Source organism: Argiope bruennichi, chromosome X2 (assembly GCF_947563725.1).
Source record: "Argiope bruennichi chromosome X2, qqArgBrue1.1, whole genome shotgun sequence".
Lineage (NCBI taxonomy): Eukaryota > Metazoa > Arthropoda > Arachnida > Araneae > Araneidae > Argiope > Argiope bruennichi.
Window position 1 is genome coordinate 52,458,163 of NC_079163.1, and position 27,481 is coordinate 52,485,643.

At 31.6% G+C, this 27,481-nt stretch overlaps 1 protein-coding gene across 3 annotated transcripts in view; it reads left to right on the forward strand.

The window, feature by feature from the left end:
• Positions 1-4,312: 4,312 nt before the first annotated feature.
• LOC129960436 (uncharacterized) overlaps positions 4,313-27,481 on the forward strand; it is a 34,165-nt gene continuing 10,996 nt past the window's right edge. The window contains exons 1-2 of one of the 3 annotated variants that reach the window (XM_056073868.1): positions 4,313-4,374; positions 15,146-15,288. Coding sequence is in view for 1 of the 3 variants with exons in the window: in XM_056073866.1 (XP_055929841.1) it covers positions 5,299-5,405 (107 nt within the window). In the remaining 2 variants the exon portion in view is untranslated. Of the gene's footprint in view, positions 4,470-4,693; positions 5,406-15,145; positions 15,289-27,481 lie in introns of those variants that run through there. The other 2 variants (XM_056073867.1, XM_056073866.1) reach the window with 2 other exon arrangements.

Genomic DNA, 27,481 nt, shown 5'->3' on the forward strand with positions numbered 1-27,481 from the left:
TAGTTTAAAATATTGAGTTTTTAAAATTTTTTCAAATCTGTTATTTAAAATTTATACATAATATTATAATTTGTTGAATTTGAAATGTATGTGCATGCTATTAATAACTAAGAAAAAATGATTTCCCCAATTTAATTAAATTTATCTAACTGGAGGTTTTTTTTAAAAATTATGCATACAAACCTTGTGAACGAAAAAAGTAACGTACCAAGATTCTTATATACTTAATAATTAATGGCACATGATAATTATACTAAGGTAGTGAATAACTCAGGGGAAATTATTACACCCCTGACAGTTATTAAGCTGCCCTCTATTATCACTGTGACCAAATACTTGTTTTTTTGTTTGTTTTTTTCAAAATACAAATATTTTTTTTTTATATTGCATGTTTTTTTTTTTTTTTTTGCTTTATCTTTAAATACTATAAGAGTATTTTGAGTCTTGAGTTTGTTGCATTCATTCACAAGTGTTTTGTTTGAAATCTTTCAATTTTACAATCATTATTATCATTTCCAAATGATTTATTTGAAATACATGAATCGTACATATATGAAACCATTCAATTGTACAAGTATTATTTATAGATATTTTTGAATCTTGTATTTATGGTTTCAGTTCCAAATGTTTAATATGAAATATTTCAATTTTGCAAGTATTATTTTCATATCCAAGTTTTGAATCTTGTGTTTTTATTTACAGCTAAAATACTTTACTTGAAATCATAACAATATTGATATTATATTTAATAATTTAATACTTTATTTCTAATTTAATACTTTTTTTGATTCCTAAAATTAGTTTTAACAGAAAAATTGTCAAAATAACTTTATGCTCTATTTCATTTAAATTTTAATATTTTGTTATGAGTTTCGATTATTAAGGTTTTTATATAATATTTTCCCAATTATAGTCTTTTTTTTTTAATAATTCTTAGTCGTTTTATGCTTCTGATATAAAATGTTATATTGTGATTTCTGTATTAAGGTGCAGGCAAGGCAAACTGAGGTGTCACTTTCAATATACATTTAAATGAAACTTACTCAGACACCACTGTAAGGTAGGGCTGTATGTCAAAAGGGCCCCGATATACTTCCAGGCTTGCAGTGGGGGGGAAAATGTAATGATATTTTAATTCTAATTTCAATTTAATTAATTTCCAAGATTTTACCTTAATTTAGCCCATAGTAACTTCATTCTAAAATATTCTCTTATTTCGTGATCCAATTCCACTTTCGGTTTCATTAATCACTTTGTAAAAATAATGCGCAATCAGTACTACGTATTAAATGAAAGTGATACTTTTACCCTTGAACAGGTGTCAAAGGTCATTCCCTCAGCGCGTGGCCGGAAATCCTATGTTATAAAAGGCAAGTCATCATCTGTTCGTCCTTTTTTTTTTTTTCTACCTTTTTTCGCTCTTCTTACTTCTGCTTTGTGCCACACTGCGTTTTCTTGTATATAATCATGCCTGCCACTCGGAATAGACATTTAAAAAAAATGCAGAATTTATTTTAATATATAAGAATGTTAATTTTAAGGTATTTTAGTTTTAATAATCAATATTTTATAATTAATGCAATTTATGATTTTTTAATATAGTTTATGTGCGTTGCTTTCATTAAAACTTTCTCTGAAAAAATGAAATACAATGTCAATAAAAATAATGTGTAGACAATACAATCTAGAATATGCATGACTGACAATCGGAAGGCTGGTTGCAACTCTTTTTCAGCAATTTATCTTTCTTTACTTTGAGAAATTTCGATTCAATTTTTTTAAATCTTTAGTTTAGATTGATTGACACTCAGTAAACATTACTGGTATTTTCTTGAAATGATTTATTTGCAAATTTATGAGATTATATTTTCAAGTCTAATAATTTCAGTTCTTTTTTATATACTTCTAGAACACTTTGTAGAAATAGAGAAAAAAAGCAGAAGAAATTTTATGTTAAATTGGTAATTTATTTAACTTCATTTAAATTAAAAATATTCTAAAGAAAATCAGTTTATTGCAAAATGAATAAATAAATATTTTTAATGCGAACATTATAATTTTTCCCGTTAAATATCAAAATCCACGAAATTTTAATAAACGAATTATTTTTTTCTTTACCACATTGTCGCCCATAATATCGATGATATGTAAACAAAAGTATTGATGTATAGGTGATGCCAGCATTTAGACTTTCTGTTATATATTAAAAAAATATTTACATTTGGATAAATTTCTGTGCATCTTTACCAAGATGTTTTTAAAAATCCATGAAGAGAAATTTATATTATTTATATTAAATCCATATAAAATTAAATTTATATTAAATCCATGAAGAGAAAAGGTATATTATTTAAAATATACCTTTTATTTATTTTTTTAATTGAACTTAAGCCATCAGTCAGTTTTTGAAAAATTGGGCAATCATTCAGAGCAGCAGAATTCTCATGCTAACCAGGCACAGAAAATTTGATTATGCGAATATCGAATCGTTTCAATCATGGAAAAATATAATTATGGTGTTTATATCCATTTAAGGATATCACATATGAAATTTGTTTGGAACATTGAATATCTGCAGAAAATTGTTTAAAAAAACAAATAAATATTTTTCTGTGGAGCCTTGAGTGCGAAAGAAATTTTGTTTTCGTACTATGAGACAAGCCGCGCATTGTTTCCAGCGATGCTCATTATCTTGTGATATGATAGGGAGAGTTTGGATCTGATTCAGTGGGTAAGGGACTTTCCTTATGCATGATTGATCTCTTGTTCGAGAGCATCCATTGTACATATTAGGACAAAAGTAATTCTTATTTTGGCCACTAGATGGCTGCACCTGTCAAGCTGTTACCAGCAAATCGGCTGAGTCATGTTTGACATGGTCATAACGAAATCACTAAAATTCTATTTCATAATGTAAAAAATGTTACATTTATTTTATTTAAAAGCAATTAATTATTGTTAATTTTTATAATGATTTTCATAATTTATATTTCAGTTTTTGTATTTTTACTTTTATATCTTTTTAACTGTGTTGCAATGTTAACTGTAAACCAAACGGTACTTGTAAAATAACGTGGGTTTTTTTAGAACCACTTGCAGTTGATGTACTGATGTGTGAGATATTGCTAGCCTCATAAATATCCAGTAGATGCTGAAAGTTTTGTTGAATTATTTTAAAAATCACACAACCTAATTAATGAATAAATATTTAAACTGAGTGCGAGTAATTTGCGCACCTAATAGACAGATCATATTTATTGTTACTTTCGATCGTGATCCAAGACCTTGAATCGAAATATCACCAGTATGATCGATCAAGAATTTGAATCACACCTCTCTTTGAAAAGTATTGATCGTTGGTATTTGTGACTCTTTGATATGAGTTTGAGGAGAATTGATTAATCCATAATGTTATTATCATGATCTGACTCCATGTAAGGGTTTGGAAGCAATCGCTCTTCGGTTATATCAAAAATATATCTTTATTAGACACACAACAACATCGCACGCTCTGTCCCTCGGAGCTACTCTGGTTATGTTTTTTCTCCGCTCCCCGAGAGACGGGAAACTGGGTCATGCTGCGCATTCAAGGACATTTTATGATTAATGGAGATGAAACGCACATCAAACTTTGGCGCGCTTTCTCTGAGAGAATTAGAACGATCGCTACAAGTTACGTAATAACCGCTTTTAAAATATTCGTCATCCCTACATGGGTAAAGAGTCCAAGTTATATTTTATTGAAAATTTTAGAGAGATTAATCTTGCCTAACCAGCTGGTCGTCAAAGTCAGTTAGTATTTAATATAAAGAACATAATGATTAATTGTTTTTAAGAAGATCACAGAACCAGCAGAAGTAATAAAGAAGATGGAAATCGCGGATCAAAAATTTCTCCCACTTAGGAGAGTAGTCCTTCTTTATACTGTTTTATGATAACTTAAAGCGTCAGCTCATTTATTATCATAAAATGTTTTATTTCAATTATTTTTAATACAATTTTCAGAAAGCGAAATAACACAAGTTCGTAGATATGCTTTATTTATGAGAAAATCATGCAATATGAACTCCATATTCCATGTAGAAGTGATTACTATCTCTATGGCATCATTGAATCTTTCCTACGTAATTGACTCAAAGTAATAATCTATAACGCAATTCCATTTAAATAAATAACGAAATTTCAAATAACAAAAAAGACTAACTCATAGAATTTTAAGACTACATTCATGGCGTTATTCATTTCAGCTCCCTCCCCTCCCCCTATGATTTCTTTCTTTCTCTTAAGAACTGAAGTGATCGCATTAGCTTGTCAAAGCATAAATGTGTTCCTGGAAAAGTCTCACGGTGTAAACAAGAATGACTTAATGATCGGGTATAGTTTTAAAGATTTATTATTACATTTGAATGTATTTATTGAAGCCAAAACTTATTACAGAATCATTAAGAATGATACGTGGGCTTTTAAAGGTTAGATTATATTTTTAAGATTGTTAATGACTTTCAATATGTGTTCCCTTTGTGTGATATCTTCAATTTATTATTTCTTTAATAAAGAATTAAGGAAAGTTATATTTATCAGTTTTTAATTAAAAACAATGCAGTTAAATATCAGCTAGCATTTTGGATGCCGTTTGTTATTTGCTAGACAGTTATTTATAGGTTTAGTTTTCAATTTTAATAATGCGATTTTCTTCTCTTTTTTCCTATTTTTCATCAGAAAGCGTGTGAAGCTTTGTTGGACAGATCTGCCATTTTAGTTATCTATTACAAATTAATTTTGCTAGAAAATAATAGTGGAAAAAGTTCATCTTGTTTGAAAATAAGCGTGGAAGAAGTTCATCTTGTTAGGAAATTAGCGCATAAGAAGTTAATCTTGTTAGAAACAATGTATTTTCAAAAAATTTGTGTTTTCAGATATTCCCTTATTGCAATTCAGAAAATGGTGTCATTTCATACAAAATCAATAAAAAAGCAAACATAACAATGTATGTCATCTAGCATCCATATGTTTGCTTTCTGCTCTGTGATTTGCCGTACATCCCCCGACCCCTGTAAGATACACTTATATTTTAAAATTGAACTGCTGCAGCACATTTCTGATATGTATTGTCTGAGCATGTCTTGACCTTATTCTAGATGTTTATATGACTGCTATTTTTGTACTTCTTATCAGATCTTTTTCTCTCATGCTGCCTTTTAAAGATTATTTCTATGAATGCTTGTTAAAATGTATAGATCACTCTAATTGAAAATTCTATGAAAAGAAGAAGGGAAAAAATGCATCTAGCACTAGATAATGCATCTAGCACTAGAAGGCAGTAACATATGGCCTCTTACAGATGAATGCATTTGTCAAGATGTTGAAAAGTGCAATAAAGAAAATGGATTGTGGAATAATGATAGGTGTGCATTCAATATTATTATTTAATTTGGCAAATTTTACCTCTCCTTCTCAGTATTAATGTATATCTAATTGCCTGTGATTTTTTTATAACATGTTTGATTATCATTGTTCTTTTCGGAACACATTTATCAATTATTAAATCTAAAACATTATACTTCAAGCAGTGCAGTATATCTGAAATTTTTTGAGAATGTTTCTAATTCTGTTATACTATTGATTCTGATTTCTCAGTTGTAAAAGTGACTTCCATAACTGAAATCTCAATCAGGTTTTTTTCAGAGAATGAAGATTGAATCATCTTCATTCACTGAGTACTTGTAATTTCTTGTATGATCTTGAACATCCAACTGGAAAAAAAATGAAGTTTTGATTTGTGTATCATTAAAAAAACATTAAATGAATTCTAGTTAGAAAGTGCCAAATCTTTATATTTTTCAGTAAAAAGTCAGCATTTGATAGGAGGGAAAAAACATTGCAATTTTTTTTTATATCAAATTGATTTTTGATGAAAGCAGTGCATGAGTAAAATAAAAATACTGACAGAGCATATTTAGTTTTCTGATGAAGGAAATTTGTTTCATCAGATAGTAGTGTCATAGCCAAAGATATATTATTCAACTAGATGAAATGTCAAACGACAGAAATATTCTGTTTTTAAATGAAACCGACAATGAAATCTGAATGTTGGCAAAATGGCAGGTTAGGAATAGTGGTAAAAGATTATGCTGGCAATTGTTTGATTATTGTGCAGAGTTAATTTTTGAAACTGCGATTGCCAGAAGTAAAATTCATGGGGGGAGGGACAGAAATAATGAAAGTTTTGTGGAATATTTATAAGAGAAGCTTATTTCCAATATCACTCAAAACTTTGTAATTTGTATAAATAATTCTTTTTACCCAATAAATTTTTAGACCCAACTCTAATAAAATATTCCATTAAATTGAAAATGGTAGATCTTCATTGATATTAAATTTATTGTCCTGTGATGTTTTTGTTTAATATCAAATATTTTATCTCTGTTTTATGCCAAATCAATCTTTTAATAAACTCAAGTAGAATACCTTGAATGGAATGATTAATGAAACATTAAATTAAAAAGTCATTTGAATCATCTTTAGCTGAGATAAATGTTTTTAACAAATACATCAATTTATAAATCATTTCTGATTTATATGGTTATTTTTTAAATTCTAATATTTATTTGAGTTAAAGGGATTTTTTTTAAAATTTCAAATAATATTTTTTTTAAAAAAATTTATGCCATTTTTTTTCTTGAAATTAATTTTCCAAGGCAGGACTCTTGAAATTAATTATTGCTTATCAAATTGTTTCAATAATGTAACAAATTTGAATAATTACTTGAGAAATGGCATTGAATAAATGCTTTCATGTACAGTTTCTGTTATTATCAGATTGATACACTTTGATAAACATTGAGACACTTTGATAAACTTTAGTTTTAACTGATATATTTTTTAAGATGACATACCTCTGATTCTTGATGCATCTGAAATTCATTTTTAATTTTTAAATTAATTTTTTCATCTAGAAACTCATATCTCTATGAACTCTTGTGTTATTTTAAATTTCAAATGAAGATCTTCCAAATAATTTTAATTAACATGTTATGCAATTTTATGCTAAAATAAGTGTTCATAAAACTAATACTTGAATTAGAATTTAATTTTTAAATGATGAAATAATTATAAGCGGAAATGTAATGCTGATAATAATAACTATAATTGCTCACATCACAAAAAATTTTATTTAATAGTTCTAAAAGTTTATACTGTATTTATTAGCTTTCAGTTACATAAACCAGAATGACAATTTTCATAGAAACTGAACTGGCATCTTTTTACTCAGAGTAAAAAGTACTGAGTAAAAAGAAAAAAAACTTATAGAACTGAAATATTTTAGTGTGTAATTTATTTTATTGAAGAGAGAGAGAGAAAGTAAAAATAAAAATAAAACTTCTCAATCTATTCTGATTATAGGTGAAACTCAATGTACAAATCTGAGAGTCCTTGTTCACTAAGGATTGGCATGATAATTTGAATGCTCTATTGATTTGATAGTGACTAGTATTGCAGTATTCTCTATTTTATTTCCTGCTTTAGATTCTGCTTAGATGCCAACTGTTTAAATTTTCCTTTCTCTAAGCAGTTCGTTCATTTGCTATTTAATTTTTGAATTCTGTGGGTATTTCATTAATTCAATATCTATCATATTTATAATTTACTGTAAGGTAATTATTTATATTTTTTCATCAGTAATTTTGCTTAACTTAATAGTTGTGTTATGAAGATCTTTTTTGTACAGTTTTTAAATAGCTTGTTTTTAATCTTTTAATTCAAAAGATAAATGCACAACAAAGTTTTAAACGTATGTTGCCTACCTCACTTAACATTCTTAATAGGTTTCATACTAGCCCATACTAGCCCCATTAAGTGTCTGTCAGTGTTCAGTATCTGTTATTTTTTAAAATTTATTCAATCCATATAGATACACTGAAACATTAGTTACACTCTCAAGGAAAACAAGTTGATCTGTTCATAAACACTTTTTGTTTGGTACATAATCACATTTTCAGCTGCTTTTTTTGCACATTCTGTTTTCATTGAACTCATAGTTTTTAATAGCAAGGTGCACATCATTGGTGGTTCTTATAACATATGCCCAAACAATTCTTTTAAAAGAATTGTGAGTATGTTTGATTTTTTAAATTTCTTTTAATTTAGCTGAAAATGCTTACTAAATATATAATAAATTGTTATTGCTAACATAATTTTATATATTATTTGTTAGTGCATTTATATGCTGAATTTTTTTTTAACAATATTTTGCTGCTTCTAAAGAATGCTTTAATTTATGTACATAAGAGCTGAGCAAATAGTAAATTGCACTTAGGGGACATTTTTAAGTTTTCAAATTATTTAGTTTTTGTTAATATATCCGTTTCTTTTGAATCACTGTTTTTAAGTTTTGAAAAAAAAATGAGATGAATTATTTTTCTTTGGAGCTTTTTATTAATAATTATTAATTTTTTACAAATAATTATTTTATCTATATATTGTAATTATATTCGCCAAATTTGAACAATATGACTTAATCATTTACTATTTTCCTAGGGGAATTCACAAAATTCACAAATAAAATTTTAAAAAAATCATTTTTGACAGAGATTTATATTCAAAAGTATTATCTGTGGAAAATCAGTTTAAAGTTGTAGCAAACTGAAAAGCTAGCAGGATTTCATAGAGTTACAATTCATAAATATTTATTGAAACAAAAATATTTAAATTAGGTTTCCTCAAAACATATTAGGTTTGTCTGCTTTCATTATCTATCAAAAAAATATTTTTTAGAAATTGAAATGTCATAATAAAAATAAGTTAGAAAGTAATCTTAAGTGAAAATTTTCAACTAAACTTTATTATTAATGACGAATATTGAGGGAGATGGAACAAGATATTAAACTGTACAAAGCTTATCAGTCTTAATAACCTCAAGAATGTTTCAAAAAGAAAGAAAGAAGATGCTTGAGAATGTTTAATTTAATATTGACAGGTAGGATTTATCTGTTCCCTTGAGTGACTGAAAAGAGTATGTAATGAACTTCATAGGCAAATTTGAAATTCTGGTAAAAGGAAGTGACTAACATAGCCATCTTCTAATTTATCAAAATAAGCTTTCTTGCCATCCTTTACTTCCTTCACAACTGCCTCTTTGTTCTAGATGATTTCTCCCTCCCTCCCTCCCTCCCTCTCTCTCTCTCTCTCTATTCTATATATATATATATATATATATATATATATATATATATATATATATATAAATCCCACATTCTGATTATTTTAAAGTTTTTACTACACATTGTATTAATTTTGAAGAATCATTAATTTATTAAATGCTAACATAAATAGAATAAAACGTCTACCATTAGAAGTTTAGAAGGATCTCTCAATCCTGCAACTTAATCAAAGATCCACCCAATATTTGTTACTGCAACTTAGAAATATTTTACAGGAGTTTAGAAGGGAGATATCCTGTAAAAAAGTTGTAATTATTACTATGGAATTAGAGTCAAAATCAGTTTTAATATTTCTAAGTTGCAGTAACAAATATTGGGTGGATTTTCGATTAAGTTGCAGGATTGAGAGATTTTTGTTTTAAAATAAAGCTTATTACCCTAATTATCCAATAAATTGATAAAAAATATAAATTCTATGGATTGTAAAATATTAGGGTTATACTTTAAGTTTAGTTGGTTAAATTGCTGCTTCATTATATCCACTTAGTTGTTATAGTACTTATCAACACCGAGCTTAATATAATTAAATCTGTGTAAGTATAAATTTGAATGAATGTGGATGCTGTGATGTCATAAATAAATAAATAATAACAAACCTTTTCTCGATATTAAAATTTAACCTATAAATAAATTATTAATAAGTTTTAAAAGTGTTGGAATTTGAAAATAAGTTGATTATTTATTTTATTTTTTAAAAGGATCTGATTATATACATTATCAAGAATACAATGTATTCAAGTATTATGTACACTTTTCAAGGTTAACAAAATGCTTAAATCTACTACTACAGATATCTGCATTTCAGGCATCCAACGGGTATCTTTTCTTCATCAAAAGTTGACATATTATAGTAAAACTATGCCCTATATTAAGATTTTTATTTATTTTTTGCAACCCTATTTTTGTTTTTTCAACTTTAAAGCTGTGAAAGTTAAAGACAAATGAACCACTTTTTAATAAAAAGTAAAAATAAAATCAATTTTAAATAATTCAATAGAACTTCAATAAAACAGTGTTAGTCAGCTTGATTATTTTAACTACTTGTGCTTCCAAATAGTGAATCAGAAATACGATGCTATAATGAAAGTTGTCACGAACTCATTATTGATACCATGCCAGTGGCCATTGTCGTGGGAAGTTAAGAAAAAGTTAAATTCAGAATTTAAAAAGTGGGGCTTAATTTAAACAAATAATTCTGTTTTTTAATACACTAATAATAGTGGGTTTTAAAATACCAATTTCAAATACATTTGTTTTAAAGGTATTTTTTCAGTCTATGTATTATTTAATACTTTATTTAGATTAACATTAACTTCCTGTTATAATGGCTTTAAAAACTTTTTTTCTTAACTTAAATGTTGTTGTTGTTGATTAATTTAACCAAAAAAACTAACATTTTCATTTTTTTTTATTTCAGAAAATAGACTTTTTTTAAATCAAATTTTGCTTAGGGTATTAAAATATTGACGAATCTTTAACAGGTGAGCAAACCTGGATTGTCTGCATTTCAGTTAGTGACACCTTACTTTAAACATTATACTACCTGAATACCTCAAGGTCTGAGATAAGAAGTTGGCTACCATATGTTCTACTTTTCGCAAAGCATCTGCTATTCCAATGCAATTGGATGCATGAGCATTTGATTAGTTCTTGGACTTTCTCATTCCCTTTTTTGTCCCCCCCCTTTTTTCCCCTCTCTTGTGTGTCTTTAAACTTTTTTGTTATCCCATAATTCCACTGGAATTGGTTTTTTCTTAATTTTTTGTTGATTTTCTCTTTTACAATGACTTTCGTTCAGTGGAACCGTAGAGGTCTTTAAAAAAATGGCTAAAAGTTCCTTCTTTTTCTACATCCGAATTCTGGATTTTCCAAGAACCATTCTTCAAGCAGGAAGATCACTTCCTGTGTTCAACTAAAAATTTGTTTTATTTCGACAGGCAAGATCGGCCTGGAGGTGGTTTAATTACTGGCATTCCGAAAAGCGCGTCTAGTAGAACTATATCAATTAGTGCCGGCGTCCTGGCATAGAGGTAGCGCGTCTTCCCCGTGATCTGGGCATCCTGGGTTCGAGTCCCGGTTTGGGCATGGTTGTTCTTCCGTTGTTCTGTCTGTGAGATGTGTGAATGTGCCCTCCTGTAAAAAGGGGTTGTGCAAGCGAATGAGTGATGCGTGCGTAGCAAAGTTGTACTCTTGGCCCTACTAAAAAACAAGAGATGCTCCCCCACCGGCTTAAAATCGTTGTCTTCGTAACAGCGGGCTTGTCCATGGCAAGTGCCATAAGAAACAACAACATATCAATTAGTGCTACTCATAATAGCAACCTTGAAATACTTGCAGTTTAAATTTTATTATCATTAACTTGCCCCTCAAGGACTCAATATAGAAAATGTAAAAGGTTTTTTTGATTCTTTTTCCGTCCCTGTTTTTATATTCGGTGACTTTAATCTCCATCACCCTCTTCGGGGATCAAATAAATCATCTCCTCTAAGTAATGATTTCGTAGAATGGCTTCAAAATTCCAGTTTTGTCCTCCTTAATACTTCGAACCCTACATATGCCACTTGTACTAGATCAGCATCGCTGCTCGATCTGCTCTGCATTTATTTCTCATAGCGTTACTTGTTATGTTTCGGATTCATCCATTAGAAGTCATCATTGCCCGGTTATAATTACATGGTCAAATTTAGAGCTTAGTGCAAAGTATATAAAGACAATAGTTTGGAATCGGATTATGGAGAAAGCGGCAAAAGTTTTGGCTACAAAAACTGATCTAAATGCATTGACACGCAGGATTTCGAAAGTTATAAGAGAAAACACAAAAATAATACCATTGCCGACTAAAAATTATCCTCCCTGGTGGAACCTATCTTGTCACAAATTTCAAAAATTGAAAATTCTGTTTCGAAAAAAAAGCCCTTCGTTTCATCTCAGAACCAGACTGGATAAAGCACAAAAAAATATGCAGCAAAATTTCGTTTTCGTTTTAAAAAGACTAGTCGGAATTATTGGGGCAAGATTTGCAATTTTTCTGCAAATCCAGAATGTTTTACTCGATTTACTCCACAAGTTTTACAATCATTCAAACCAAGAATTGAATGTGTCAAATCTCATTCAGCATAACAATCGTTTTATCGCTAATCCATCTCAGCAAAGCAGTCTTTTTGCTGACAGTAGTTTCGAGCATGAGCCAATCCCACTGGATTATAGCGAAGACCACACTTCTTGTTAATACCCCTAGTCACCTACAGGAAGTCAGGTCTGCTATAAAAAAGCACGGAATTCCACATCTGGTGCTGATGGTATTACAGCAAATTGGTTTAGAAATCTTAGCATCACAGATCTAATAAACATCACATCCTTCTTTCAAGAGGCTCTTACAACATTTTTTATTCCGGAGAAATGGAAACATTTAATCATTGTTCCAGTTCCTAATCTTAATAAGGAGTAAATAAAATAACTTCTTATAGACCAATAGCTCTCACCTCTGTTTTCTCAAAAACTTTTCAAAGAATTTTGATTCAGCGTTATTACCCATCATTTAATAATTCAGAGAAAAATTCCTCCTTATATGAATGGTGTCCTACCCCTCAGGGATAATCAGATTGCGGTATATAAAATCCATACAGCCATTACAAAAGCTCACAATCTAAAGAAATATTTTATCGGAATTAGTTTAGATCTTAAATGTGCATATGGCCCGGTTTACATTGATGGTCTTATGCTGACGTGCCTTCAGCTTGGTATCAAAGGCAATATTGCAAAGGTCATGCATAATTTTCTCCAAAACCGAACTTTTCAAGTTCGTTGGAGAAATTTTCTTTCTAGAAGAAAAACTTCTCAGAAAGGTTTGCCTCAAAGTAGTGTTGTATCACCCATACTCTTTGTAATTTTTCTTGCGGATTTCTTTGAAACTCTCGATGTTGGTGTGGAATGCTCAATTTTCGCTGCTGACATTTTTATCTTTTGTGCGCATACATCTTTGGATTACATTTCAAAGAAGCTGCAAAATACAATGGAAAACGTCCACAAATGGTATAATTATTGGAAACTTAAAATCAGCCCAGAGAAATGCTCTATTGTTGACCTATCAAAAAAGAAATTGCAATCGATCCCTCGAATTACATATGCTGGTTTCCCTCCCCTTTGGAAACAATATATTAAATATTTAGGTATCAATTTTTCCAAAATGAACCAAAATGGGATTATATTAAAAAATACACGAGCTAAAGCACTCAGAAAAATTAATGCTTTAAAATCTATAACGTATAAAACTTACGGCCTAGAACAACGGATATCGTAAACTTAACCAATAATTGCATTTTAAGTCTATTTTATTATAGCAGCTCTATTATCAATAAATTCTCCGAAACTTAATACAAAGCCTGCAATTCAATACAAACTATAGCTCTTAGAATAGCACTTCGGCTGCCTAAATGGACCCCAAATATTGTCCTAATGACAATCGCGGGTCAGGAAATGCTATCAGAAAGAATTAAAAGATTAGCTGTGCAATTCTTTCTCAAGTAACTTGCCAATGACACTCATTCACCTATTTATCATCATAATTCCAATCCTGGAATCAAAGTAGTTAAAAAAGACGAAATTATAATTGAAAATTTATTTGCAAACCTGAATGCTACTACAAATCATATCATTGGTTTGCCAGACCCCATTGTCTCCCAAAACAATTTTTGCGAAATTCATCTTTCAGACTTTAGTTTTTAAAATAAAGCTCTTCCTAGTTACATGATCAAGAATCTCTTTGAAGAAACTGTATGCAAACGATTTCGAGATTATTATTTTATCGCTACGGATACATCCAAATCTCAATATTTCAATTCTATTGCGAGTATCGCTTGTAACCAATCCTTTGTCTATAGAATTCACGCCATCAATTACATATTTACAGTGGAAGTACTTTGTCAAGCTCTGGATAAACTTTCAGTTACAGAAAAAAATCTGCTTTTGTTGATAGACAACTATCCGGCCCTTCAAGCATTAAAATGTTTTGCAATCAAATTTCCAAAAGTCATTCATAGATTAGCTGGTAAAATTCAAGCCAGGAGAAAATTAAATAGGAAAATATGCTTGGTGTGGTCTCCAGGACATTCACAGATACATTGGAATGAAAAGGCGGATGTACTCGCAAAAATGATCATGGAGTCACGCCCATTGCTTGAGTGGATTTCTTAAGAAGATTTAATTTCTTATTATCAGGAAATCTCACTACAAAAAAAGTATCACATTTTCCAAAATAGCAAATATCAAGAATCTATTGTCGATGTTCCCACCATGTTTTTCCTTAATCCATGGCTCAAAAATAGAAGAAAAAGTATCATGACTGTACGACTTTTTACCTGGATGATTATAACTCCAGCTCTGTTTAGTAGATTTAGATTACATAATTACCCTCTCTGCCAAGTTTGTAATCTTGAAAATAACATTGAACATATCATCTTGTTTTGTTCCAAATACACAAATCATAGGTCAAATCTTTTTGCAAAAATTAAAATGGATCTTTATTTTTGTTCTTCTTTCAAAACGTTTATTTAAAAAGCTGTTTCAAATAAGTTGTATCTCTGGATTCTTCTCCAATCTCCGAAGTTTTTTTTAACATTTATTGAATGAACTCTTTTGGAATTAGGAGATAACGGCCTCTGTTGCCAAAAATCCCATTCTCATCCTATTTCAATCAATCAATCAGTGTTTTACTTTGGCATTCAACTCTATTTGGTGTATATAGCACATTTGATCTTTTTCAATGTTTGAGTCAGAATTTGCATAAAGGGGTTTGTCAGATTACAATACAAATGTGACATTTGACAACTTTTTACTGCATGATTACTTTTTTTTTTTATAACTAAGAGTTTGCCTCACTGCCCTTTGAACACCAAATATTTACATTAATTTCGCTTTAATCACAGATACCTACGATTGGAACCACCTGCCTGCCTGTTCTGCTTGGCCTTACTTTAATAATTAGATCAGAATGTGTCCTCATGGTCAGAAGATCAAAGTTGGGTGATACAGTTTACCATCCTACATATCCCTTATCTTATTTGTAGAAGTAAGTAAGATGGATTGTAATCTACATTTTTGATGTGACTAAAAATATTATACTTCTATTTATTTTTTTTAAATTCCTGTTTTTTACTTTAAACATATCTTTGTAACTAATGGTTGATTATATTTTTCTTTTATAAGTGTTATTTTTATGATTTCTGAAATTTTTTAACTAGCGTTAATTTAATTATCTTGTTTGAAAGTTAGCAGGATAATAATTCAGTATATTATAAATCTAAATTTGTGTGTCAATTTGTTTGCTTACATATTATAGAGCCAACTTGTGATTTATATTTAAAAAAAATAGAACACATCTAAGATACCATTTGGTTTCCTTTGCGATGAAAGTGTCGGCGCTGCCGAGCTTTCTCAATTTCGATTTCTCATCTGTAAAGATAAGTAAGGCAGAGACTGCCCTTTCCATTAGCAAATGTAAACTAGAATAATTAGTATGACACCAAATTTAATTTTTAACAACATTTAATTGACATTCACTTAGGACGACACGTAACATACAAGAAAAATATAAAGAAATTTAACACAAGAACATCATCGAGCTCCAAACATCAATAATCTCTCCGTGCACCGTCTCTCCAGCCGTTTTACTCCTTCACTCTCTTCCCTTTAGTTCGTTTTTTCATTCTCATCATCAGCAGCGCCCTCACACGCCACCCTTAAGAAAAAAACTGGTCTTCAAACGACAAAAGTTTTTCTCTGATTCCTTTGGACAAAGTTCTGAACATATATGGAAAAATAACTAAACGAAATAAGAACATCTCATACACATATTGAAATAATAATGAAAGTTCTGAATATATATATATGAAAAATAATTAAACGAAATAAGAACATAGCATACATAATAAATAAAAATGAATGCATATATGGAAAATAACTAAACGGCATAAGAATATAGCGTACATATGTTGCTATAAAAAATGAACAAAACAAACATTTACACAATGGATGTTGAGAACTAATTTTAACAAGAAAAAGAACTAATTTGTAGTTTGTAGACGAGATAAAGCATCAGCGTCTTTGTTTAAGATTCCCGGACGATGAGTAATTTTGTAACTTCATCGGTGCAAAGCCAATGCCCACCTAATTCATTTAGGGCTTTTTGGAGTTTTTTTCAATTAAGTATTTTAATGGATTATGATAAGTTACGATTTCTACCGTAGTTCCATGCAACCATTTATCAATTTTTTTAAATCCAAACAAGATGGCATAAGCTTCCTTTTCAATGGTTGACCAATTTTTTTGAGTTTTGTTAAATTTTTGACTTACAAATGCGATGGGTTTATAATTTCCCTTTCCATCTTTTTGTGTTAGACAACAACCAGCTGCATAATCAGAAGCATCTGAATGAATTTCGAAAGGTTTACCAAAATCAGGGGCATTTAACGCTGTCGCCTCACATAAAGCTTTTTTCAACCTAAAAAATGATTCTTCTTCGCGTTTTCCCCAATTTACATCTCCTGATTTTTTTCCTTTGGTTAGTTCAGTTAGAGGGGTTGCGATTTCCGCATAATTAGGAATATATGATCGATAAAATCTCATTAGTCCTAACACAGATCTTACTTTCTTTTTCGTCTTTGGCCTTTCTAGGCGTTTTATTGCCGCAATTTTTTCTTCGTCTGGGGTATGCTTACCACTTCCTATCTTTTGGCCTAAAAATTGTAAATCTCGGGCCGCGGAAGTGCATTTTTTAAAATTTACAGAAAACCCCGCCTTTTCTAATTCTTGCAATACATTTCTCAAATGAATTAAATGTTCGCTCCATGTTGTGGAGTACACTATTATATCGTCAATGTAAAGTTTGAGCATAACTAGAATGGTTTCGAAGAACACTATTCATTATTTTTTGGAATGTACCCGATATTCCCGATAGACCAAAAGGCATAACCTTCCACTAATATACTCCGTTATAAGTAGAAAAAGCTGTTAAAATTTTATTCTCATCATTCATTTTAATTTGGTAATATCCCTTTAGCAAATCTAGACAAGATAACCACTGAGCCATCCCCGCAGTAAAAACTAATTCTTGTGCATCTTTCATGGGATAATTAGGAACTTTTGTTACAGCATTAAGGGCTCTATAGTCAATACACATTCGAACGGATGCGTCCTTCTTCGCCACACATACTATAGGATATGTAATGTCTGCATTCGAAGTTTCAATCAAGTCTATGTCCAACAGTTCTTTCACTTGTCTATCCACCTCTGTTCTATAAGACATTGGAACATTGTAGGAATCCGGCTTCCGTATAGTAATATTGGTAAAAAAATTCAATCACATGCTCCCTGATTGCAACTGGTTGCTTTGGTCTTTTGAATAGGGGTTCAAATTCTTTTAATAATGTCTCCAATTCTCCTTGCTGCGTAATTGATAAGTCAGGTGAGACTACGGATTTTACTTCCTGTTAAAAGGAGTCTTCTTTCAATGGAGTATTTTCGATGTCGCTAAATTCTTCCTCCCCTTCAAATATGACGTTCACACTTCCGGAGCTAGCAATAAATTCTCTCATTTTATTTTGATGCACATGCCTCAGACTATCATCAGGCATCTTCACTAAAAATAAATGTTCATTCTTTCGTGACTCGATGATACATGGACCTTGCCATCTAGCTAAAAGCTTGTTTCTTGAATCAGGTAATAGAACAATTACCTTGCCTCCTGGATTAAAGACTTTCTTCGTAGATCTCAAATTGTAATAACGAGCCATTCTTTCTTGCTGTACTGTTGAAATCAATTTTGCTTTCCCAGCGGCGTCTTCTAACTGCTTCTTAAGCTTTTCCATATAAAGAGCTACTGGAGTAGTATCCAACTGCAAACCCTCTTCATCTGTCACCCAAGTATTCCTCAGAAAAGAAAAGGGTCCTTCTGGTTTTCGTCCATATAACAACTGAAAAGGTGCTACGCCGGTCGTGCTGTTGGGGACTTCTCGATAGGCCCACAAAATGAACGGTATTTTTGTATGCCATGTACGTGGCTCTTCCAAAATGACATGATGTAGCATGTGCTTTAACTTTTGATTAAATCTTTCTACCAGCCCATTCGACTCTGGATGCAATGGTGTCGAAAATCTTGGACTGGATCCCATTCTTTTTTCAAACTCTTCTGTCAAACTAGCATTGAAATTAGTCCCATTGTCTGATGCTATTATATTAGGCACACCTGTCCGCATGAAGATGGCTAACAGGGCTTCACATGTAGTTTTGGCAGTTAAACTGGTCAGTGGTACTGCCTCAGCCCATCTCGTGTGTTGATCAACTAGCTGACACTCTTTGCACTGTTGACAAAAAGCTCTGACATCTTTGGATATTCCATGCCAGTAAAAGGAATACCTTATTCTTTCAGCAGTTTTTCTTGCGCCCATGTGACGTCCAAATACTGAACAGTGAGCTAACTTTAGAACTTCAAGTCTACGCTTCTTAGGCAAAACTAGTTGAGCAACGGATTCCCCTAAAACTTTTTCTTTGTGAAAAAAAAAAAAAAATTACTATGGAAATAAAATCCTCCGGACTTTTCATTTGCACATTTTCTAGCATATTCTAAATCTCGACAATCTATTTGATCTTTAAGAAATTCGTCCGACCTTGATAGTTCTTTAGCATTCTTTTCTGAATTTTCCACAGATAATGCCTTTATTTCTTCACTACCCAAGATTGGGTTGTCATCACTTGTTTCATCGACGATTTCTCTATTTTTAATTTTCTTCGGTTCTGTGTTCTTTTCGGAAATATCAACGAAATAATTTTTTTGAACACCCTGTAACTTGTACTGTTGCCCCCAGAAATAAGGGACATCATCCACCAGAGTAAGAGCAACTGCACACAGCACTTCTTGGTGAATCATATTCCCATCTTTGCCAACGATGATACCCATTGGAATATTGACTAGAGAACATTTCTCTGCTGGACCAAAAATGTCTTTTATATAAATTGAAGCCTTATCTTCCATAGGAAAATCAGTCAATAGATCTCTTCTGACTACAGTTATTTCAGTGCCAGAATCAAGTAAGCTGTTGCAGGCTTTCCATTCACACTTACACGTATCTTTTCTAGATTACAAAGACCTTTAACAAGAGAAGGTCGTCTATGAGACATCACTTTAGCCACTACTGCCGTTTCCTTAGTAATCGGTTCTGGGTCCACGGTTCTGCTATCTTAATCTGAGTTCGTCTTTAAAAGCTTGGGACAGAATTTCTTTACATGACCATCCGCTCCACAGAAATAGCAGGTAAACTTTGGACGGTTTTTCGGTTCGTATCGATTCCGTGTTAAACCTTTATCTTGCTTCGTCTGTTTAGGACTACTATTACAGTCTCTGTTATCGCGGCTAAAGGCGTTATTTCTAACATTTACTTATTGATGTGCCTTGGGATTTGGATTCGATGGTCTCCGATAAGTTTTTCGAACACACTCGTACTCGTCTAGCTTGTCCGCTAAATCTTGGGGTTTGACTAATGTCCCCCACACGTCAAAAAATGGTCACGGACCTCTTGTGGAACTCTCTTCTTTACTTGATCCGTGTAATTCTCTTCAAATAATACTCGTTTCTTTCTGGTGAACTCCATTTTATTTTCGGACACATTTTTTGTGCCTCTTCAGGTAGACTGTTACAGATTAGGACACCACTCACAATTAGATGCCACGTCTAGATCACAGAATCATTCTTACACACACTACGTTCAGATACAAAAAAGAATTAACAAAAACTTTGTACTCGACAGATACGCCATCTATCGGCGTGAAGCTGTAACATTCTCCCCAGCTTGAAACCCCAGGGTTTCAAGAGATTACAATGTTCAATAACATAAACGATATTACAACTATTACACAAATCTAGTAAAAACACACAAGAAACATAATAATCAGTATCTTAAAGAAATAACAAATCAAAACTTACAAATTTCAAAATTAAATATTACAAATTAATTATGTTCCATAGGCAATACACAAATTTTAGAAATGGTTCTTTTACAAGTACTAGACTGCGTTTTAATCTTAACAACACGAATTTTCTTATCATCACCAAAATAAATTTTAACTATCCTACCCATAGCCCATTTATAACAAGGCAAATTATCTTTGATTAATAACACTAAATCTCCTAATTTTACATTATTTTTGTCAAACATCCATTTAGATCTCTGTTGTAATTGACTTAAATAATTATGATGCCAAAATTTCCACATACATTGTACAAGTCTAGTTACCTTTTGTTTAATCAGGCTCATTTAAAGAGGTTAAAGATCTATTTACTAAGAAATGTGCAGGAGTAAGAACCTCAAAATCGTCCTAGTTAGCTGACAAAGGGACAAAGTGGTCGAGAATTCAAAATGCCCTCAATTTGCACAATTACCGTTAAGAACTCTTTGTAAGTTAATTTATTCCCTTAACAACTCTTTTTAGATGGTATTTAAATGACTTTATAGCTGCCTCCCAAAGACCGCCAAAGTGTGGGGATCTTGGTGGAATAAATTTCCACTCAATGCCTTCTGCAGCTAAATAACCTGCCAGCTTTTCATCTGGTTTTCTAACCATTTCATGAAGTTTTTTAATTTCTTTATTAGATCCTACAAAATTCTTAGCATTATCTGAAAACAGTTTCGAACATTTACCTCGTCGAGCCATAAATCTTTTTAAAGTCGCTATGAAAGAATCAGAAGTCAAATCTGAAACAATTTCTATATGGACAGCATTAAATCAAAAAGACACAAAAATACAAATTTAAATTTTCTGTAAAGCACCTTTACGCTGAGCTTTATTCTTAATATAAAACTGCGCACAGAAATCGGCACCAGCACAATTAAAAGCAAAATCTGGAGACACTCTTTCCTTGGGCAAATTGCCCATGATTTGAGTAGGCGCAATTGGTTGGGCTTTGAAACAAATGATACATTGATGAACGATTTTTCAGCAGCTATTACGTCCATTTAGAGGCCAAAATTTTTCTCTAACAAGATACAGCAAAAAAGAAGCACCAACATGTCAATATTTATTATGAAAAGGTTCTATTATAATTAGAGTTAATCTATGGCCTTTTGGCAAAATTATTTGATGCTTTTTATTAAAACTAAAATTACTATTACCCAACCGTCCCCCGACTCTTAACAATCTTTTAGAATCCAAGAAAGGATTCAAAGTTTTTAATTTACTACCAGGAAGCACATAGTGGTGTTTTTGGAGATTATTGACGTCTATAGCAAATTCTTGGATTTGAACATTTTTAATTAAAAATGTCTCTGCGTAGTTCAACTCCTCAGCATTCAGTGGACCTGTGGTCTTCACTGCTCTTCTTAAGTTCTTGACAAACCTGAAAACATAACTTAAAACACGAACAATTTTACTATAATTGTTACTTATTTCTAATAGACACTCTAAAAACCCAGGACTATAACAAATGGAAAGATTAATCATAGGATCCTTATTCAGTTCAGAGTTCTTTGCAGTTCTTTTCACCTCAAGAAGATATTCACCATCTGAGACACTAGGATCGTCATTGAAGTTTGGCCAGTTGCTAGATGAAAGAAAAGACGGTCCATTCCACCAAATGTCCAACTGTTGGATCTTTGAAAGAAAAACTCCTCGTGATATCAAGTCTGCAGGATTCTCAGCAGTTTTTACATAATGCCATTGGAAGTTTCTAGTATACTCTTGAATCCTAGTGACTCGATTAGCAACAAAAGTTTTCAGTTGTAGGTGGAGTTTTGATCCAAGCAAGCACCACGGTGGAGTCCGAGTACAAATATACTCCATGAATGTCTAGTTGCAAGGATGACAGAACCTTAACGGTAAGCTTGGAAAGCAGATCCGCTGCACACAGCTCCAAACGTGGCATACTAATTTCTTTGATGGGAGCAACTCGAGATTTGCTGCATAAGACTGACACCTTTATCTCACCAGACCTTGACAAAGACCTGGTGTAGACAGCACAACCGTATGCATTTTTCGAAGCATCTCCGAAGCCTATCGGGTCTACTTTCAGAGCTTCAGAACATAACACATGACGATCTATGTTTAAATTTTTCAATTGACTCAGTTCAGAACTAAATGTTTCCCACTCTCTGTTTAAGTGTAAGGGCACTTCATCGTCCCAATCAATTCTCAAAATCCACAACTTCTGCAAGAATATCTTCGTTGTGATTATCAAAGGTCCTAAGAGACCTAAAGGGTCAAACAATCTGGATATGTCCGATAGCGTTGTTCTTTTTATTGCAGGACTCACAATTTTTTGAACACTAAAACTAAATGTATCCTTAAAGTTGCCGAGTTAGGGTTATCGAAATTGTATTCTCGGTCCTACGTTGGAACTTTTTGTAACAAATCAGGATTATTTGAGCTCCACTTGTGAAGCTCCATACCAGCTGAATTTAACAAATGTATTAACTGGTTTTGTAGTTCAATGGCAGAAGATAAATCCTCGGTACCACTGAGTATATCGTCGACGTAAAAAATCCTTGTCAGCAGCAGCGGCTAATGGATAATTGTCCTGCTCATCACAGCATATTTGTTTCAGTACTCTGGTCGCCAAGTAAGGAGCGCATTTGCTTCCGTAGGTAACAGTGAGCAACTTAAATACACGTAAGTTCTCTTCCTCCAAATCCTTCCATAAAATACATTGTAATCACACTGATCTGGATGTATCCTAATTTGACGATACATCTTTTTTTATATCGGCGGTGAAAACTATAGAATGTTTTCGAAACCTCTACAAAGTAGCGAACAAATCATCTTGGACAACAGATCCTGAATGCAAATTATCATTAAGCGATTGTCCTGATGACGTTGCCTCTGATGCGTTAAAAACAACGCGTAATTTTGTAGTACTACTTTCTGGCCTAAAAACACCATGATGAGGCATAATGTACCTTGGAGTTTCGCATGTTGCCTGCATATGCCCCAAATTCTCTTACTCAATTAAAAATTCGCTATATAGTTGCTTATACTCTGGTTCTCTCTTCAAACGTTGCCAAAGTGAATTAAATCTTTTAGTAGCAATGTTTTTTGACTCGCCTAAACATGGGAGATCTATTTTAAACGGCATTTTAACGACATAGCTTCCATCGTCATTTCTGAAATGTGTTTTCATAAAATGATCTTCCCATATTAAACTCTCATCATTTTGTAATTTATCCCCCTCAACATATTCAATTTCCCAAAATTTCCTTAAATTTGCATCCAAATCTTCTATTACCAACCCACAATGAACAGTAGTTTCGTTTTCGATTGGAACACTTCCGGTAGCAACAAACCCAAACACCGAATTTTGAAAAACATTGTCTATTCCCGGAAACCTAATTTGACCCGATCTTAAAAGTTCATAGAATATTTGGGCACCTAATAAAATATCCACCTCTCCAGGTTCATTGAAACTCACATCCGCTAAATTGAAACTATCTAATTCTAGCGTATCAATTTCAAATTGTTTGGAGGGGATACAATCTGTTATATGCGGTACTACCTCTAGCTCAATTCCCCATTCAAAGCTTCCGCTAACGTTCGAAATATTCGTTTTTACGATCCAGTTAATAACAGATGATGATTGATTTAGGCCAGAAACCACGATGTTTCGTCTTTCTTTTTAAAAATTCAATTTATCGGCTAACCGTTTTGAAATGAAATGACTCATACTACCGACATCCAATAACGCACGTGCACTCATAAACATTCCTACATTATTCTGCATCATCACATCTGCAGTACTTAATAAAACCATTTTGTTTACAATTAAGTTGGTAGCAGTGAATGAATGCGTACTGTTCGCAGGTGACTCATTCGTCAGTTGCGAAGAATTATGACTGGGATTTTCAATTCGCGGAACGAATACATTTGATCTTGGATTTAATCCGGCGTTAGCATTCTGCGAACGAGTTTCAGTTTCGATTTGAGTATTTCTCAAGTGCAAAAGAGTGTTGTCGTTTTTTGCAAATGAAACAATTGGATGTTGAATAACAATTAGCAATTTTATGATGATTTAAACAATTAAAACATAATTGCTTATTTTTAACGACCTCTATTCTCTCATTAACGAGCATATTTTTGAACACAGGGCATACATTCAGGGAATGATTTTCATTAGATTTACAAATTACACATTTCGGAGTTTTAACTTCTGATACAAATGCTTTTTGTGGACTGTATTCTTTACGATATTTTTGAGAATGGTTTACAACTTGCGGTGTTGAAAACACATTACTATCGTTTTTGAATTTTGACGATACATAAATATTGCAATTGGCCAAATCTGGTGGCACATACCAAGATTCTATTTGTTTCACACCAATATGAAATCGTAGTTTACGATCTAATGAATCAAATATTTTTTCGGAAACCATGAGTTCACAAACTCCCTTGAAATCATTTACCTTTCTTAATTGACAATAATAATCAAATGCTGCACTAAGTCGCGATGCAAACTAGATATAGCTTTCGTTTGGACGTTTTTTCGCTTTACGGAAATTATTTAAAACTTCTTGTGGGGTGGATTGAAATTCTTTTAACACTAATTCCTTTAATTTATCATACATACACAATTCATCCTCATTTAAATATATCATTAAATTGGTAACTTTTTCGCCTAAAATATTTAATAGGATCTCTGACTTGAATTGTTCTGGGACATTTTTGGTTTTGAAAGCTCTTTCAAGCGATTGGAAAAATAAATTATACGACTCTGCTCGTGTAGGAACTGTGGAATAGTTAAAGTTTCGACACTTTTTATCAAACTTTCTAAACTAAAATAAGAATCGGAATCGCTATTTGTCACACTAACCTTTTGTGTTACATCTTTTTGTAAATTCGCAAGCTCAAGTTGTTTTTCTAATTGCGCGAGTTTAAGTTTTTCCAATTCTAGTTTCTGTGCTTCATTTTTCTGGTAATCTTTTTTCTTTTCAATTATTGACTCAATCACAGTTTTAACGAATTCATAACTATCTTTATATATCTCGCTCTTTTCAATTAACTCTTTAATAGTAATTACTTTGGCACCCGAAGGAATATCAATTTCTAGTTCCTCTTCAACTTCAATAAATTCACTCTTTTTAAGTTTTGAAAGCATTTTGAAAAGAGAACTCTGAATATATGCAACTCATAAAAACGAAACTAATACACAAATTTGGAAAACAAAAGTATACTCACAGTTACCATGAACCAAAACGGATATAATAATCCAATCATAGGAATTTACACTTTACATCCATTGGAGATCACTCTAACGATTTAGAAATCACTAAGAACAATATCAAATAAACACACGCGGCAAAACCAAAACACTTGCCAACTTTTTCTCAAAACTCTCGATGGTGGATGGTGTGCACACATTTTTTGTGCCTCTTCAGGTAGACTGTTACAGATTAGGACACCACTCACAATTGGATGCCACGTCTAGATCACAGAATCATTCTTACACACACTACCTTCAGATACAAAAAAAAAAAAAAAAAGCAAAAACTTTGTACTCGACAGATACGCCATCTATCGGCGTGAAGCTGTAACAATCCGTAATGATCAAATCTTTCAGTCCCTCCAAATCCGTGACATTCAAAGCACTTATCCAGCTTTGAAAGTAATTTGTAACTTCGTAAACGAAATCTTTCCAACTCTTCTCTGGATTTCTTTGGTGCTGAACAAATTTCTGGCGAAAACCTTCAGCATTCAATTTAAATTTCTTCATGAAGATTTCCTTCACATGTTCTAAATTAAAAAAACTCTTCTTCTGGAATTCTTGCGATCAGTTCCACTATCTCTGCAGACATGAGAGGTATTAAACATGACACCCAGTTTTCCTTATCAATTTTCAGCCTCTTGACTTGTCTCTCAAACAATGACATATATAAGACAATGTCACATTCTTTTTCGTCGAATTTTGGCATGGACTTGGAAATTTCAATCTGCGGATTGATATGAAATTGCCCACCACTTGCTGAACTAGCATTAGATGCAGCCATTCCAGCATCGATTTTTTTTCATTTCCAGTTCAAATTCCATCTCTCACTTTCTTGCTTCCATCTGCAATTTTAACTCATTCTCTTTCTTTGTTGCTTCCGTCTGCAATTTCAACTCTTGATCTTTCCTTGTAGAGACTATCGTTTCTGGTAAAGTTTTGACAAATTCTTCTTCATAGGCCTCACTGCTAGTTATTAATGACTTTAGCCCATACACTGTCATATCCGATTTAGGTTCCTCTCCCATTTCAGTTGCCAACGCTATAAGATCACACATGATAGATACCCTTTGCCAAAAACGCCATTATCAAATAATAATTCTGACCCGAAAACAGAAATTTACCCTGTTTCTTTTAAATTATACAAATATTTTTTGTTTGTTTGTTTTAAAAACGCGCAACAAGAATTCTGTTACTGCGGAGATACTCTTTACAATATTGAAAAATATTCAAAAGAAAATAAAGTAATAATAATAATAATTGCTAACAAAATTATCTTGATAATTTTTAAATTCATAAAAAATTATTTTAACAATCTAAAATTCAAGTACATGTTCCAAATAACTTTTATTTTATTTGAAAACATTTCTTAAAATATTAAACATAAAATGTTTTACGCATTTGCGACACACTTTTTGTAATGTAATACAAATTAACTTTTAATAACTTTTGTTGTCGTTCTATTTCATAACGATAAAATATAACGTCTAATACAACACTTCCTTTATACTTATATCAATAAAAAAGAAAATGCACAAGTAATAAATCTTCCATTATAAAGACCATTCTTATTAAAATGTTAAATCAGAATTATTTGTTTGAGCTATAGTCAAATGTTACGAAACAAAAACTGAGAGTTTAGTACATAAACAATCATAAAAATGAAGAAAGTATTAGAATGCTTTCCCGAATAACAGAAACTAGTATTAATTCAAAAAAATATCCTTTTAATAAAAACAAAACACAAATGGCATAAATTAGATGATAAAAAAACCATAAATCTACTCTTTCTTTTTATTTATTTCTTGTTTTCCTTTTTCTTTTTAACTGCCGTCAATAGGATTCATAAAACAAGAATGAAGTATCCTGAACACCGGAAATACGCATATCAATCAGAAAAGTATTATTTTAAAAATATCTTTCGTTCGGAATCGAAACGATTTTTACTGGTAATTATGTTTCAACTATAATATAGAATTATCAAGCATAAAATTCAATTTGACATATAACTTGTTTAAGACAACAA